Genomic DNA, 19,397 nt, shown 5'->3' with positions numbered 1-19,397 from the left:
AATGTTGACATACTAGCCCGTTTCTCTTGACAAATTATATTCCATTATGTGTTGTTGGTAGGGAAAGTAAACTCGACAACCTATGCATATAGGATACTAAATGGAGAAATTGGCCTAAGACTATTAGTAAGAATGAAGGCATTTTCACAGACCATGTGCATTTCACTCTTGTATATTTCACTACATGTAGACATTGTCAACTCAACTTTCCATTTTTCAATAACTACACATGGTTGGCTACAGCACTTTGTTCCTCTTGTTTACATGCTCATGTATGTTCGAGTGTAAGACTGTGTGCATTACAGAGCACCCTATAAGTCTTGGCATCTCCATCACAAGAGAAAACACAACAGAGAATCTCATAGTACACATTGCCGTTACAGTAATATGTAATTATATAAATATGCATCAGGAGTGTAGGAACTCTCAATTTTATTTTCAACTTAACTTCATCTTATCTTGTAATTCCTTATAAGAAGTCACCCCGTGACTGTCATGGATGTTTATGAGATATATTCAACTTGTGTATCTATATTCTAGTAAAAAAATAGCTACCTCTAGATGTAGAAACATGTACAGATGAAACTAGACATACATTCACACTGTAAAATACCAACAACTCTGTCTGACTTACGCACACATTTTATGCTCAAAATCTGAGTTGTCAGTTGTATCACATAAAAATATTCAACCTTGAGTCTGAGCCTGGATTCAATTAGTAATGGTGGTTAATTTATCAACAATGAAAATATATACAAAATGTACATGTACCTCTACAGTGTATGTCAACAATCTACAATGCACAGTAGTGGAATTTATTTCTCTATAAAGTTGTTCATTTTTATGATTGCCTTTAAAAGTTATGTAACTTGACCACCCCAGTTGAAAATCAACTGGGCCACTTCTAAATGTAATTACTCAGTCACTGCCGAAATAATGAAATCACATGACACCTTTAGGTTGATTTGATTACTAGATCGTCCACCAGAAGTGAATATACAATAATTTGCAACAATTACTGGCGTCACAATAACACATTATGCCACACATAGCTGGCTTTCTTTTGCTATATGATAGAGTTTTTAAATCTGAGTGCAATTCAGGCAAACCCAGTCATCATCATCTGTGATACTACTTAGTCTAGCACAGCACCAGTGGTACCATAACATACACATCATGCACATGCACTGTACATTGGATTCTAGACTACAAAGTAACATTTGGAACACACCGTGTGATAGCCATTTGCCCTCGTATTTGAGTATTATACATGTGGGTTTTTTAAACTGAATTTGATAATTTTTCTCTTGAAAGTCTGTCATTCCATCCCTCATCAGCACGCTTATAACTTATTGAATAGGGGCACTTACATTCAACACAAGCCATAGTACACTGAACACTGACAGAGAGCCATGATAGAATCAGGTTACTGTGGCCTATTTTATTTTCACTGGAATTTATTTTAGCTGAAAACAGACTTTCAATGTTTCACTGTGATCTTATTTTTACTTGCCAGGATGTTTAGAAAGGTTTCCAATTTGGTAATAATAATAATAATAATAACGGGTTTTAATATCTAGCGCACATCTCCGCAAGTTCAAATGCTCAAGGTGCTTTATAATTATTATGACCCTGGTCACTGGACTTATTTGATACCACTGGGAGCAAACAGCAGCTCATATGTGCAGCCAATAAGCGCAGCAGAGCTATATGCACACATTACAACCAATGTCCTACCCTATCAGGTACCCATCACTCCTGAGTGGGGAGAAGCAATGAGCAATAAAATGCCTTGCTCAAGGACACAAAACACCAAAGTCATTCCGAGGCTCGAACTCATCATCCTGTGATCGTGCAGCCACTGGAGGCACTGCTCTAACCACTGGCCCCAGTAAATACATAATGGAAAACTAAAGGGGTCAACCTTCCAGCCTTTCATACCACTTTACATATTTTTCTTGCTCAACAGTAGCTTTTGCAATGTCATTCATGGTATCCCTAGTCATAGTTGATTGCATTGTTCCTAGAAATCCCCTGATTTTAGATGTTTCATCCCCACTATGATTATTGGCATATATTTGAGCTTGTTCTTGAAGTGATGGTGACAAATTATTGTTACTTTATTGAACTTGGGAAAAGCTTTCTAAACTACCAAATTAGATTAAACAATTTTCCTCTTTGATGAGAATGATGGCACTTTCTCATCGGTAACTCCTTTCATATTTGCGTCTAAGATCAAATGTTATTTTACTGTCTGAGTTAATGTTTCGATCTCCACTTTTGATTTATGTACTTTGCTTAATCCCATAGTACTGACTTTTTCAGGCCTTAGATCTCTTAAGTTTTGTCATTCCATACACAGGGTATGTCTGTACAGGATGGGTCATTGAAAGTCATCAGAGTTGCATGCTCCATCTTATATAGAACAGCCATAATAAAATTGAATGCTTGTGAACACCCAGCAGGTCATCTTGTGCGACACATATACACTCTCTGTAATTTTTGTTTCAGTTCCAACAATTTTACTGGATTAGACTATTCAATGGCAACAAAGGCCTTGGCTACTAATTCTGGCTTTGAGCCTGTTGAACCAATACCTCTACAAACAGACATTCAGTTCACCAAATGACTTCTGGGAGAGGTTTCATATGTGCATTCTACCGACATCTTTCTCACAGGCCATAGTCTTTAACTATCTACATCTACCGGTATTCTATATTCTACCTATTCTGTTGAAATAAAAAATAAACATGGAAATAGGTAATTGGATTTCTTTCAGCTACTTCAAGTAGACAAATTAAGATGTGTAAAGTGAAGTTTGAGGAATCGCAATATGTATTATTATCATTATTGGTAGCTCATTAAAAAATTTCGAAAGCAAGGATTGTTTACTAAGTTCCTGTTTTATTATGTTCCATGTTTCATTATGTATATCATTAACCATGACATTTATCTATATTCTCTATATCAAATTGTCCTAAACATTTGCTCTTTAAGCAATCATAATTACAAACAGCTTACAGATAACTTTCTTCAGTGGTAGTTTGCAGATAAATAGGTAAACATATGCTCATCCATCTATTCATGTATTTTATTAATGCAAAGTAACTTTGAACAACTACAATACCGGTACAAACAGACATCAACAAAGTTAAAAAATACACTTCATTTCAGCTTACCTTCACCCTACACTACAGCTTCAAGTTCAACCCTGTCTTTAAGTGTTCTAGTTGTTATTTGAAATACACCCTACTGGATACTCTATACTCAATTTCTACAACTAGTATGCTCTATGACTACATGTAACAACTGACCTGTCGAATGAAAAAACAACAAACAGGAATGGGATATATTTTTCTTTTGATTAACTTCAACTAGGTAACATATCAAAGTTATTCACTGCAAGTGCATATAAATTTGCATATACATGTATGGGATATTATTATCTACGGATATTCAATCCCTAACTGAACTGAACTGAACTGAACTGTATGAGTTCAGCTATACACCCGTTACCTTCCGTACCTCCGTGCCATGTCTATGAACTTCTAGCCTGAAACTAGCGCTTAGATCTACTACAGTAGTCATAAATAAAATGTTCAGCTGAATAATATTAACGAAGGAATGGCTAAAATATAAATGAAATGTACGGTTCATGACAATGCCTTGGAATATACAGTACGATCACAGGTTCAAAGTGCAGCCTTGGCAAATATATGGACATGGGGCATGTCACAAATCACTCTCCGCAACTCAGTGTCTGCGCCCGCGATTTTGCCCAAGTTTTCGAATAAAAGATAATGTAACACTTGTATTGTTACCCTAAAGTTGTTGTGGTATCCGATTTTTTTTTATTTGTGCCCGGAAAGTCCGTGAAAGGAGACGACATCGACATCCATTTTCAACCCATGCCGCCATTACAGAACGATCGAACACTTCAGTCATAACAAATAGCGCCCCCGATGTTGACCGCCATTTGCCCCCTGTCCAATATGGCGTCGATAACCGTGAAAGGGTCCATTCAGATGAAGATTCATAAGTCTTAGTTTTGCAGTCTTTTTTCCGTACGATAATCCTGACAATACGTGTTACTGTTAGACGAGGTGGCCATTTTATGATAAGTTTCAATACTGCACAGCTACATAGCGTCACTATCGTGTGATCGAGGTACAGCGTTGTTGAACGGGATACAGAAACTCTGCAGAGGGAGAAACGATCGTTGACATGAACAGTCAATGTACTTCAGCACGTAGTCCGCAGATAGCGGATCGACGGCTTGTACCACACTGTCCACAGGACAGCACGTGGTAGAGGCCGTGTGCACAACCTGTACGCAGAGCTTCGAATACACTAGACAGAGTTCGTGTTTCCGTAAATTAGGCATTGAACTTGACAATATAGGCAATAACCAGAATCATCGACCATCGCCTGACAAGTGCACCATAGTCAGCTGTACATGAGTTGCGTGGCGTGGTGAGCAGGTTCCCATGGGTATTTATTTTTTGAAACGCGTACTTCAAAGGTCACGAACTCATTTTGCTGCTACACGGCGCGGCACAGATGATTGTATCGTTTTTGGGCGCATTGAGATACTGTGAAGTAGGTCAACTCGTTCTACATGGCAATTATATGTGAAATATGCAGAATTTATACGCAAACGCGACCTCTGCCAGTTAAGAGCCTGCTCAGCCATTTGCACTTGCATCGACAGATATTGTTGGATCATAATTTTTCAAATGGTTTCTTTTCTTTTTTTTTCATTGCGTAATACAGTGGGGATAATGTCAAATTTAGATAGATTGGATTAATTTCGGGAATAAAAACAATGTAATGTCATAAAAGCCAATACCCCAAGAAGTACTTTACAAAATGTGCACGCGAGGCAATTCAGTTCATATCTGGTTCATGAATTTTGTTTGAAACACGATAGACACGATACATGAAACCATCACGAGAATGAAAAAATGGTCATGACCATTAATTCATTTTTGCGATGGTTTCATTTAATTTGTCTAAAACCGGGGTCGAATATATGCATGGTCACCAATTCATTCAGTATCTTTCAACATGTCAAACAATATAAGTAGTATCTCGTATCAAACAAAATTCATGAAAAATGGCCGACTTTCTCCCTTTAAAGGCCCATATGGCCGTTCACTGAACACGTGCCGCTGCAATCTGTCATTTCACGACAGGTTGTAAAGGGTGAGGTTCTGTCAGTATAAAGCCCTGAGTGATGGAAGGTTCAAAGTCTGGAAAGGCATAAAAGCTTTCAGATTTTACTGAGACCTTGATACTGAGGATGACGAGCTTAGGAGAGTCAACATGGACGTCCCGTCTCGTGTATTTATTTTTATTGATGTGTTCTACAACTGCTCAGGGTAATGTGGTCGTCTATCACTTTTATTACTCTGCGTTTTTTTTCTGAATCAACTAACTTGTTTTCGCTCGTACGATTTATCGTTCTCCGGACTGTATAGTGATTGACTGACTTAACTTTGTAATTAATGGATTATGCAGGTTAGATCTCGCGTTTAGAGAGACATGTCATAAGTAAGTCCTGGTCGTATTGTTCAATGTAACACAAATTGATCAAAAGTTACAAATGGTGATAGACAGTACAACATTTTTTTAGTCAGGCTGAAATCTCTGTTGAGTGAGTCAGGGAAAACTAGTCTCCTTGAAAGTGGAGTTGTCTGTCGAAACTGCCTTCAAAGGACGTATGGGACCCATACGACCAACGTAAACATTTTAGCCAAGGTACGTTAGCGATTGATGAAAGTTGTAAGTCATGTTTGTCATCATGTACATCGTAAAATATAAATGTTGCAGCTATGACTATGTTGACGTGATTAACCAAGGTATCTTGTATGAAACATGTGAAATACATCAATTGTAAACAAGAAAGTCGCAAACATAACGAAATAACATAATGGTCACCGTTTATGGATTTAACTTTTTGTATTTAAAGGGACATAAGCTATAACTTGTGGCAAGTTTTTGAGTATTCTGCTTCTGTATATCAACTACCGTGTCTGACCCTAATCCATTTGCCATGCTGAAATTTCGAATATTCTTTTTGTCAACACAGCTTGTATGTGTGTAGTGATCATTGTTTATTGTTTACAAATGGATTCTAGTCCGGACTTGAATGCAATTTTTAACAATAACAATGGAGATCATACTCATGTAGGTTGTGTCGATATGCTAAATACTTGGCATTAAATTACAGTTTAGGGATTCAATGCAGAAGAGTAGGAAACAACAAAACAAAAGTTCTGAAAAATAGCCGAAAGATACAGCTTATGGAGCTTTAAAGATACCAGGTCTTGAGAAGATATCTTAATTTTTGGTCCCAGTTGTCTCGCGTCGGTCAATTGGCGCAAGTGCACCAGTCCGCCCGAGCCTTCAAGAGCCGATGAATGGGTGACCGGGTCACAACCAAGCCCCGGTGAAGCAGATACTATCTGAGATGTAGATAATAACGTTCCCAAGACAAAAGACAAGCAAGACAAAAGGCAAACAAAGTTGGTTTTCAATATTACAAGATGCAGTAGCTGTAGGATTTTTTAGAAAAAAGTGCATTCATACATGTTCACGTCCATTAATCTTTCAGTGCCAGATGGAGAATACCAGGGATATCCTTTCGAAGACGTGTACTATCCTGCTACGTGGATGGACGCCAAAGCAATGTGTGAAAGTAAGGGTGGCCATTTGCCAAGGTTCCCGGATGTCCAAACAATGAATGTTATACTGTCGTATGTTTTAGATAGAATTCCGAACGGTAAGTGACAATACAATTAATTGAAAGTTTAACACGGCTGTGTACTTGTTACAAAATAGAATATCAAAATAACTAAAACAAGTCATCGTTGATGACACAGTCCCCACTTGTTAATGGGTACTTTGATTACAGATCCTCAGAGAGGATAGAGTCCTCTTCATTAATTAGGTCTGTGATACAAATACTTTGATACAGATGGCGCTCAATGGCCAAGAATGAGTTCCATGGTGATGAAAACATAAAACCAATGTAGGCCACTATCCTAAAGGTCATTAAATGAGTCAACTAGGAATTAGTCGACAGGATGTTGCAAAACATTTTTTCATACTATCCTAACACTAACAGATTATCACCGGTACCATATTTCATAAAGTTTGATGCAGTATTTACAACACTATGAGATCAACATCTGTATCAAGTTTCATCAAATTTGACGTTGTATTTGTGGATATATCACTCTAATTAGGAAAGTTCATTACATATGCATTTACAAATTAATGAAAATGACACTGATAAATGTCTTTTTCACTGTTAAAGCAATGTGAGCTTAACATCTGTACAAAGTTTCATGAAATTTGATGCAGTATTTCTTGACATATCAGCCTAATTATGAAACTTCAATAATTGACATGATACTGCTACATGACGTGAAACAAATTGACGAGCATATGTATGAAATAGGTCAATGTCCTTGTACCAACTTTGAATGATACTGGTGGAAATATGTCTGAGTTATGGAACTGTACATGAAAAAATCGTAACAAAATCGTCGCCACGCAGCGATATTTGATCTTACTGTTTAAAAAATCAACACGTATATGTATGACATAAGTCGATATCCATGTACCAACTTTGAATAAAATCAGTTGAGACTTGCCAGAGTCATGGCTCTCGACATGAAAAAAACTTAACAAAATTGCCACCATGTGGCCATATCAGACCATATCGTGAAACAAATCGACGTACATATGTATAACATAAGTCAATGTCCTTGTGCCAACTTTGAATAAAATTGCTCGACATATATCTGAGTTATGGTTCAGGACATGAAAAAATCGTAAAAACTGGCCACACGGCGGCCATATTGGATCGTATCACAAAACAAATCAAAGTGCGTATGTATGACATAGGTCAATGTCCTTGTACCAACTTTGGTTGAGATATGCCTGATTTATGGCTTTGTACATGAAAAAATCGTAACAAAATGGCTGCACGGCAGCCATATTGGATCGTATCACAAAACAAATTGACGTGCAATTGTATGACATTGGTCAATCTCCTTGTACCAACTTTGAATAAAATCAGTTGAAACATGTCTGAGTTATGGCGCTGTACATGATAAAATGGTAATAAAATGGCCGCCTGGCGGCCATATTGGATCGTATCAGAAAACAAATCGACGTGCATATGTATGTATGTATGTATGTATGTATGTATGCAAAATGTGCCTCATTTGTATTGACCGATAAACATTACCACCTGTTTTATTTTATTTATTTATTTATTTATTTATTTATTTATTTATCTATTTATTTATCTATTTATTTGATTTTTGAACCGGTAAGGTGTGTCAGTAAATATATTTGAAGCGACACTGATAAGTTTATGGTTATTTGTGGTAAGCTTTTCGTTTTTCATCCCTGAAATTATTGAAAAGCTGAAACCTAACAGTGCTAACAGTAAAATACTCTATTTCAAGTTTTCATCACAAGAGAAATTTGGTACAGGATACGAAAACAGCACCGCATTTTTAGTGCGTTGAACTACTTTTGCATTGACCTTCATGAGGCTGCAAAATGTGAACAACTTGGGGTTATATGTCAGCCTTTTTTATAATTTCACATCACAGGGGTACTTTCCGAGAAAACTCTTTCGTATGCTGTTTGGGTAAACAATACGAAAGTTAAAATCGTTTATTCAAATCGGCGACATCATATAAACAGATGGCGACAAGCTTGGAGTACTTAGACGCTCACGTAGGTTGAATGAAATAGCGAAGAAGAAAAGATGAGGTCAAGTCGGAAAATCTCCCCGTCGTGACGTTTCATGTCACTAGCTGTTCCTTGCGATAAATATCGTTAACTCGCAACATTTACATATTTTCCCGATCCATGTGGTTGTCGATTTTTGCGTTGGACTGATAGCTTCATTCCTTTTTTTTTTATTACACAATATTTAGTGTATGATATTTGGATTGACGCCAACGACAGAGAAGCGGAAGGTGTGTTCATTCATTCGGATGGTTCACCAATACGCATATCAGCATGGGATATCGGAGAACCAAGCAACAACTATGGCAACGAAGACTGCGTCATATTAGGGTAACGTAGCAACCAATTTTACTATTTGATATCTTCATAGCAGAGTAGACGTACCAACAAAGGTCAAAGGTCAAATATACATTTGCATGTAATTACGTTTCCGAACTTACATATTCGACATTCTGCTTGAGGAGACTAGAGGCCGAGTGATAGAAATTAGGTCAAAAGATGACACAGGAATGATATTGATGATGACCATGGTTTCCTTCGGTGACATAAATGATCATCACAGTGAGCTAAACTAAAGTATATGTTGAATCAAACCTTCTATCATCAACATGCACTGAACTTGATCTTTAAATGTTAATCTGTGCCATTAGGAAACGTTCTCTCTTATTTTGGCACGAACGTAAGTCGTATTCACAATGAACTTTGGATCAAAATGTGCTCAGTAATATAACCCCTCGATATAATACAAATTTAAATTGATAATATGAAAAGAACCATGAATTCAGTCACTATCATAATAACAAATTCAATTTCACTGATCCTTTAAAGCTCCATAAGCTGTATCTTTTGGCTATTTTTGCAGAACTTTTGTTTTGTGGTTTCCCTACACTTTCTGCATTGAATCCCTAAACTGCAATTTAATGCCAAGTATTTAGCATATCAACACAATCTATATGAGTAGAATCTCCACTGTTATTGCTGAAAATTGTATTCAAGTCCGGACTAGAATTCATTTGTAAACAATAAACAATGATCACTACACACATAAGCTTACAAGCTGTGTTGACAAAAAGAACACGAATTACAAACGGATTAGGGTCAGACACGGTAGTTGATATACAGAAGCAGAATATACTGAAAAACTTGGCACTTATGTTCCTTTAAATTATGCCAACTTACTTTACTTATAAGTACAATTTGGTATCACGCCAGAGGAAAAAGGACATTCTCGACACATCTGGTTGAGAGATACGTCTTTTACTTTATTCCACCTTCTTCAGGGCCACCCCTTTGGTGATAACTAATATCTAAAACTTGTGCACTGAAATTTTACCTGTGAGGCAGAACGCGCTTCAGACTCAAATTTTTACAATTGTATTCTGATCTACCACTTGTGTGGGCTCATTTCAAAGCTTTTGGAGAAAGAAAAAAACACCATTTTTCAAAAATCGAAAATGTATTTTCCCCATAGAGTTCAACACAGGCATAACGGCCATTTTGAATTTCAAATATCTTTAAATGTCAGGTAATTTGCTTCTCTAGTACCAAAATTTGCACGATGACCCTGATTTTTATTGTTGATTTAGTGAGAGTATGGTTGAAAGTTTCATTGAAGAAATTTGGTAAAAAAATTGAGTTTATTGTTTCCTTCTGTCGAACGTGGAACGGCCTGTCACCGCATTTTTTAATTAATAGTCACATTAATCAATCAATTAATTATTTAATTAATTGTATTTTATTGATTAGTATTTTAATTAATTGCATTTTAAGGCAGTGAGCGCAGGCAATGAAGAGTATGAATTAAATGATTACTTTCACAAGATAAACAAACTTGCAAGTTTACATTTTAATACGATTATTGATCATGATAGGTTTCCCTTACATATGCGGTTTCGCACATAGGCCTAACGAGATTTTCATTTGCCAAAAGAACGTAAACTTTCTGCGTATTCTGGTCAAACCGACGACGAAGTACCCGTATTGAGAATGTCTAAAATGTTCATTTTGCCTGTATTCTTTGATCAATTAAGGGCTTCTCGTATGTGGAAGGCCAGCGACTGCGAGGTGAGAGTGTCGCGCTTTCTCTGTCACTATGGGACGGCAGCTAGTGTACCCGGTAAGTTTTTCATTTGTCGTAATACGCAGAGCGACTCATTCCGTTCCGTCTGGTTTGAAAACAATGTAAAATATAAATAAAATAATGTAAAATACTATTGAAAAATATTTTCCCCGTATAATTAACGCAAGCATGGCGGTCATTTTGAATTACACATATCGGTTAGTGTTAGGTACTTTGTTTCTATGGTGCAAAAGTTTGCCCGGTGACTATGTTATTCTTGATTTTTGTAGAAAGAGAATGGTTTAAAGTTTTTATTGAGGAAATGTTAGCAAAATTTTGTCTCTCAATTTCGAGTCGCACACTACATTTAAAAGTTGTGAAGCCTTCAATCTCACAAAATATGTACGACAAAGTTTTTCTCATGCAAATGTTTCAAACACTTAGTTTGTTCATCAAGAGGACTGTTTTTGACGACATATGCAGAAATCTTGCTTCGAGAACATTATTTTGGACGGTGGTGCTATTTGTATCTTGTTGCTGCACCCACTTTATTTGTTTCGCTCAACAGATTCAATGTTCGATATCGGCGGTGGTTTCAAGATGTCCAGGCATGTCGCCCCTGCTCTATATGCCTATGAGTACTGTGCCAACGGTGGTGGCGCTCTCTGGCGAATACCAGACCGTTTTGCACAAGGAGAATTTCTACGCCACCTAGGTGAATCTGATTGGGACTCTTCCTTATCTTTCTGTAAGTTATCCCCTCTGTGTCTCCGTCTGTCGGTTTCTTCTCCCTGACTTTAATACGTACACAAGTACAGATACAGACAGACAAATATGAACCCTTTTACAATGTTTCAATGTTTCATGATTTTGTGTTTATCACGTTTCAGAAAGGAAATCATTACAGTTATATAATTTGGAAATGCCGACACAGAATTCCTTGGCATTATTTACTATTACGTGAACTACAGTACCTTAAAAACTGATGAGTGGCTTTACAATATGTGCAGGTGTCATATTTTCCATGTATCCTTTCCGTGCGGTATCGACAGGTTTGATAATTCAAACCTCTTTCAGTTCACAGGGACATCATACCAAAATTTGTCACACAACGAAAGCATACAAAATACCTAAAATGCAGGTATTCTCTCTCTCTCTCTCTCTCTCTCTCTCTCTCTCTCTCAAACTCTCAAACTCTCTCAAACTCTCTCAAACTCTCTCAAACTTTAATTATCTGTGTGCTTCATAATGCAGTCTCGTCACTGTGGGTTGATGGTATATATGCTAATGAGCAATGGACTCAGTCTGACGGAGCACCAGTGCAATACTTATATTGGGATTATGGCGAACCAGACGGTATTCAGGATGGTCAACACTGTATGGACTTTCTCATGTGAGAAGCGATTCCTCATATATTTAATATTTGGTTATTCTTTTATGAATGAATGAATAAATGAGTGAGTGAATTATTTATTTATTTATTTACTCATTTATCAATTCATTTATTTAATTAACTATCATATCATCCTTACTTTATGGGCACACAGACCTTTGCATAAAATGTACCACATAGCAAATCTTGAATACAATGAGATCCGAATGAGAAACAGCGAGAATCTGAATCCTATTTAAAAATCAAAACTTATTGCTTGCTGACCTACTCACAGTAAAACGCACATTTTTATTTGTTCACTCATTAACATCCAGCATTTTTTTTGTTTCATTTCGTACTTTGACCATTTCCCGGGCCTTATTTTGAAGACAGATAATATAGGGTTATTCACAAAATACGGCCCGGTATGGACGCGGGCTCAGTGAGTGACGTATTGGACGAGCCGAAGGCGAGTCCAATACGTCACTCACTGAGCCCGAGTCCATACAGGGCCGTATTTTGTGTATAACCCTATTATTATACACCTCCCTCCATTAATCGTTCGTATAAACTAATTCTATGGTAAATTTTGAGGGATGCGGCACACGCGATATGAGTGAAACGCGCGCGATTGTTGAAATAAAATTGCTACAAACCCCTGAAAATTCGCGTCGCGCGTCTCCCGTATTCGGGACTTCGCGTACTATACAAAATACGGAAAGTTATTGGACGGTCAAACTTCCATAGGTTACGGCAGTAGGTGTATAATAATGGATTGTACTAATATAAATGTGTTTAAATGATACGTTGTCATAATTAGTGTCTACTGCGAAAGAACACCAATGTCTCTTTACTCTGTTTTGGACAATCGCTGTTGAAATGAATGCTCTGACAGGATGTTCAAAGTGAAAAGGGGACGATTTCCCATGAGCGCTTGACGATATTATGTCATGTATTTTCATGGGAAATCATTCTTTTTATAAAGAGAATAATTCACCTATTCTTCATTCAATAAATGCAGTTGAAAATTTGCATGTTAAAGTCTTGCCAAAATTATTTCCATCCGAAACCATATAGTATACCAGTCTACATTAATTTCACATATTTCATACAGATATCCGGGAAGGGCAAAAAACTTGCGCTGTACAGAATTCAGGAGATTTGCTTGTCATTATGGTAAGTATGTGTATATATCTATAGTCGTTCCTACCCTCCCACCAACACACACCTATACGCGAAATACACTACATCTACATATCCATAGATACATAGATACACATACATACATACATACACACATTACATACATACATACGTACGTTCGTACATACATACATACATACATACATACATACATACATACATACATACATACATACATACATACATACATACATACAACGTACATATATACATGCATACATGCAATGCATGTTGTTAAATATTCTTTCAGTAATATACATACAGTCATGCATACAGACACACACAGATATATATATATATATATATATATATATATATATATATATATATATATATAGTTACATAGATACATACATCGATACATACATACATACATACATACATAGGGCTTTCATTAATATTTTTATCAACAGGCTGAAAACATTTATCAGGTGGCTAGTTAAGGCAGTGACCGAAGGTCGCCGCGGCCGATGTCCGAAGGTCATCGGCAGGGGAGAGCTCGAGAGGGGATGTGCCTCCTCTCGAAGGGGTCTCCCCCTAGAAAATTTTGAGATTTTATGGCTTTTTACAGCTATTTTGTGGCTTTCCAGATGCTTTTCTATGCATTTTAGGAGCTATTTTTATCAAGTTTGATAGTTGTTTTTGTTTAAAATCATTCAAACACAAACAGTGAAACAAAAATCCAAGGACTGCAAGTACCAAAAAGCGACTGAGGAAGAGACCACACACTGGTTTCGAAACGTAGCGTCAAAGGATCACGCTGTCATTTGACAGCCAGGTTACGGCTACGTCTCGCCATGGCTTACATCTTCATCCAGAGCCACACACAAATCATAAACACAGAGAACGACACAAATAGTATAGGCGATGTGTGGAGCCGCTTTCCCTTTATTGCATTTAATAAAAATAATATGAATCGATCATTAAAATTATCTCATGTGATCAGTATAGTCTACAACAGCACCGGAGTAAAATTTGTTGAACCAAACTTAGAGTCGAGACGCTGAAGCCACGCTTGAAAGTAGAGACTGTACAGTCACAGTCACCATGAGTACGGCATGAAACAAATTAGAAACGGGATAAAAGTCCAGCATTTTTTCAACCCCGTATTGAATGTTAAAAATATGAGGATTTTATGACTCACTCAACTCACTATTCAAGATAAAATATCGTTCAGCAAATTAGCTTTACCCTTGATGATTTACATGTATATCGTTTCTCTCTGCTCGATAACCAGAAATGACTACATACGTTCTCCACCATATACTAGCCTCATGGCATTATACGGTTTCATGCAGTTGACTTCGCAAGTCCGAGATTGCAACGACGTGAACGCCCGTATTCCCAGTGTAAATCCTTAACATGGCATATTCTTGGCTTTCAAGAAATTTGAAACAATTAAAAATTACCTCTTTTCTTTCCTCCCGTCCCCCATATATTATGGGGGAAGTCAAACAAAGTCGTCGCCGGCCGCTTGAAATGGTTGGTAGTACACAATAGACGAATCACAGGACCCGACATTTGACGATAGTAGACATAAACTAATTAGATGACGCGATGCATCAATGTCAATCGACTTGATTGGACCATGGATGTAAAAAATAGAAGGATACAGGACAGCCCTATATTCCCTTTCATACCTATTGTTATTTCTTTGTCTACGCTGGTCTTTGAAGTTGTGGCATGGTTGCCGCGATCAGGACGGCTCAGACACACCCACTTCACTCACAATATCGTGTACATCAAATTATTGTTGCCAAATTCATAAAAAAACCTTTAAAACTTGTGAAATTGCTTGTGTTGAATGCCCAGACTGAACAGAGCTCAAACAAACCAAAGACTGAGAAAATCGACGCATATTTGACCAAGTTATGACTATTCTATTTTTTACATCCATGATTCGACAATTAGATCATAGCATTATCTGACTCAGTGAAGCTTTCGTATGCCGAAGTAAGTTACCGAGGTAAGTTCGTGTTATGGATTCGCCCTTAATTGAAGCGTAAATCATATTTTCACATGTAACTTTTTATAATTCTCTGTAAAAGCTGATCATAAAGGGTAAAGGTGAGGATCGGTGTTTAATTTCAACCAGCGATCGTTCCGTTTTCTATGTAAACGCCGATCCGGTGAAAGAAGGGATATGTTTTCAACCGGCGACCCTCCGTTGTCAGGCGGCGATTTTTCGCCGCCTTACGGCTGTTAATGAAAGCCCTGCATGCATACATACATACATACATACATACATACATACATGCAATGCATGTGTGTTAAATAGTTAACAAATATATTAATCTTTCATTTTTAGATATAAACTACACTCCTGTGATACCGTCCATTAGTTCTATACATAACCATGATGGTTCCCAACTTCCTAAACTGCAAACTGTTCAACAACAAACAACTGAGCGAACTTTTGCAAGTACATCTCATGAAGTATCAACATATGACAAGGCTACAGCATCTGATGTTATATCAATTACTAGCAAATCTATGACATACAATGACATATCAACAGCTGCTAGGGTTACTACAAATGATGAAGTGTCAACAAATGACAAGACTACGACCAATGAAATGTCAACAAATGACAAGACTACCACCAATGAAATGTCAACAAATGACAAGACTACAACCAATGAAATGTCAACAAATGACAAGACTACGACCAATGAAATGTCAACAAATGACAAGACTACGACCAATGAAATGTCAACAAATGACAAGACTACGACCAATGATGAAATGTCAACAAATGAGAAGACTGCGACCAATGAAGTGTCAACAAATGACAAGACTACGACCAATGAAATGTCAACAAATGACAAGACTACGACCAATGAAATGTCAACAAATGACAAGACTACGACCAATGAAATGTCAACAAATGACAAGACTACGACCAATGAAATGTCAACAAATGACAAGGCTACGACCAATGAAGTGTCAACAAATGACAAGACTACGACCAATGATGAAATGTCAACAAATGACAAGGCTATGGTAAATTATGAAGAGTCAACAAATGACATGACTACAACAAATAACATTTCAACACATGACAAAACTACAAAAAATGACAAAGTGTCAACAAATGACAAGACTGCAACAGACATTGCGATGACGGATGATATCACTCTATGGAGAGAGCCCAAGGCAGTGACATTACAGTCTATGCATAACAGCACTCTTGATGATGAATCAAGAACATTTCTATCAAAAGAAATCAATGTGTTTGACAACATGATAAATGGAAACTTGACCAACCCTTACAGCACTAAAGTGGACATATACCTAAAAAGCCAGGAGAGATTCCCCAATGGTATGTGTCGTTACATTGGCTGTACAGATTTGCCTGGTTCAAAACACTTACAAAGAACAAAACAGGGCAAGAGCCCCCCATCCTCTCTGTCGCTCTCTAACAAAAACAGAGATACATACTCCGCTCCATAATTTTTTTTTATTTTCAATACATCAGTTAATTCTATTAGACAAATATTGTGGAACTGGCGTACTTCAGAGTGCTAGTACAAATATATCAAATTTCCATCAAAATGTTGCATGGATAACTCTAGCAAATAGCTTATTTCATTGACTAAATGTGGTTATAATATGTTTGCATTAATCTCTTTCCAAACTTACTTTTCCAGGTGAAGGAAACGACTCTGCAGTGCTCTCTATAATAGCCATCAGCTGTGCTTCACTGACATGTTTTCAAATTATTATAATTGTTATGGTATATCTTGCGCTGCGCAAGTCCAGAAATCAACCTGATGGCAGAGGTAATGAATGTTAGATGTGGACACAAATTTTCTTTAAAATCATATTTTATTGAAAATTGCTGGTAAATTTATGACTTGATTTGCTCATAACAGTCTCTTTAAGTTGTTAATATGGTAAGATGTGTCCCACAAACATATTTACATCCTCTTTAGACTCTTAGAAAACATCGTATTGTGTATATACGTTTGTGAAAATTGAGGATTAAAGTACAAAAAATGGTGATGTTGAGCAATAAACTGCCTTCATGAATGACAAGTATGGAAGAAAGACAGTTATTTGACATTCATTTTCTAATATTTTACTTGAAACTTGACAGGTCCATTTATGACATTGGAGTTAAACTCAAAATGATGTGAATAAACAAACAAGATTGAGCATAGGGTACAGCAGTCAGTCCCCTGGGTTGGGGAGGGATGTTTTTTGTGCAACGGTTTACTTTATTGAATTTTATGAATTTTGACTGTGGTATTTCAAATAAAGATTTCAACTCCAAACCGTCTGACTGCTTTTTTTATTACTACAAGTCCATATCTCCTCTCAAATCTGTGTATACATCACTGTAATTGCTCCGCAAACATTGCCAACTGGCTAATAAGCTGTCCGTATCAATGGATTAATTGATTAACTCAACACCACAGCCATCACACACATAGTAATGACATGTGTGACGGCTGTGGTGTTGCACAAAAACCATTCCCTCCCCATCCCTCCCCACCCCAGGGGACTGACTGTTGTATCCTGTGGATCGAGGCACAATTGCATAGATTGACCCTAATTAATTTTTTCCCTGCCAAAATTTTATTGCAATATTTTACCAATTTTTATGAATTATTCTGTACTTTTTCATAATTTTGGACCAAATGGACATCACATTTCATTAGCTACAGTTTTTTTCTCAAAATTTTGGCATCTGAGAAAAATTGAGAGCAGTTTATTTTACAAAAGGGACAAAAATAGACTTTGGCGCTCAAAGGGTTATTTTAGTTAGCTAGCTCTGTGCTAGCTGTTGACCACTTGTGGGATGAACAAGATTTATAAACTTGGAGGTTTGCACAAGCACTTTACAAAGCTCGTTAGCAATACATTATGGTGTATATTTATGTGAAATCATTTAGGTAGAAATTATTAGCAATATTACGTGTATACACAAGTCAAAAGTGGGGCTATTGATGTAATACCACAAGATTCATTCAACTTTTTCGGTATTTGATAGATAGAGAGAAAACACTTTTTGATGCGCAAGTTGTTTTCCAGATTTTCAAACCATGGAAATGACACAGGTAATTTAACTGTAATCATAATAAAGGGAGAGCGACTCCACACATTGTGCATTATTTGATTGTTTGCATTTTTGTGTACAAAAGTGTGTATTTTTAGTTTTTATATTATTTTTTGCTTTTCCATTTATACTTATGTGTGTGCCTGTGATCTTTGCTTGGATGATTGTGGAATGATATCTCTCTCTCACTCTCTCTCTACATTTATATATATATATATATATATATATATATATATATATATATATATATATATATATATATATATATATATATATATATATATATATATATATATATATTATTGCCAGAATACATAGGTTTATGTGCCTGAGTGCAGGTGACAATTAGCCCGATGCCAGGAAGGCAAATTGTCTCATGCTGCGAGGGCACAAAAACCAATGTGTACAGGCGATAAAATTTTTATTACATACCTTTCACAGTTAACGCTATAGCATCAAGCAGATTTTAATGAAAGTCAAAACAGAAGTGCACGCATGGATATTTTACATCTAGCGTTAAACGTCTACTTTGACGTTGAAAATGTCGAAGGGCTTCACCGAACCGGGTGACAGCCCACTAACATCCTGGATGTTCCAATTCAAATCAATGCACTGCTTTGCACTCACATCCAGGCATGTAATAAATTAATCAGGTGCATGCCAGTCATCCTCCGAATTTCGTTTTGATGTGTTTGTTGTCGTTGTCAGTGCTGTAAACTTCCGATTCATTTTTTTCAGCAATTTCACGTCCATATCATTGAATCAGTTTGTTGTCACATTTGGCACTAATTCACTTTTGTTTGGGGAGGAGGGAGGGAGCGGTTCTGATCAAATGCAACATGTTTCATACGCAATGAAATCAGTGCCAGGACCTTATTTGAGGTAATTATTCATGAGTTCTAAATTCATTTTTAGGAACCAATGTG

The 19,397-nt window shown here is 36.8% G+C and overlaps 1 protein-coding gene and 1 long non-coding RNA gene across 2 annotated transcripts; both read left to right on the top strand.

Moving 5' to 3' along the window:
• Positions 1-6,623: 6,623 nt before the first annotated feature.
• LOC139125930 (uncharacterized) lies at positions 6,624-10,910 on the top strand. Its single transcript, XR_011550413.1, has 3 exons — positions 6,624-6,784; positions 8,964-9,105; positions 10,806-10,910. It is a non-coding gene; the product is annotated as an uncharacterized lncRNA (long non-coding RNA).
• Positions 10,911-11,023: 113 nt separating this feature from the next.
• LOC139125749 (uncharacterized) lies at positions 11,024-16,862 on the top strand. Its single transcript, XM_070691846.1, has 5 exons — positions 11,024-11,063; positions 11,403-11,582; positions 12,089-12,227; positions 13,321-13,382; positions 15,718-16,862. Exons 1-5 carry the CDS (start codon positions 11,024-11,026, stop codon positions 16,860-16,862), a joined length of 1,566 nt encoding a protein of 521 aa, XP_070547947.1.
• Positions 16,863-19,397: the final 2,535 nt, after the last annotated feature.

Source organism: Ptychodera flava, assembly GCF_041260155.1.
Source record: "Ptychodera flava strain L36383 chromosome 3 unlocalized genomic scaffold, AS_Pfla_20210202 Scaffold_26__1_contigs__length_13983176_pilon, whole genome shotgun sequence".
Classification (NCBI taxonomy): domain Eukaryota; kingdom Metazoa; phylum Hemichordata; class Enteropneusta; family Ptychoderidae; genus Ptychodera; species Ptychodera flava.
This window is presented reverse-complemented; position numbering and strand designations above follow the sequence as displayed.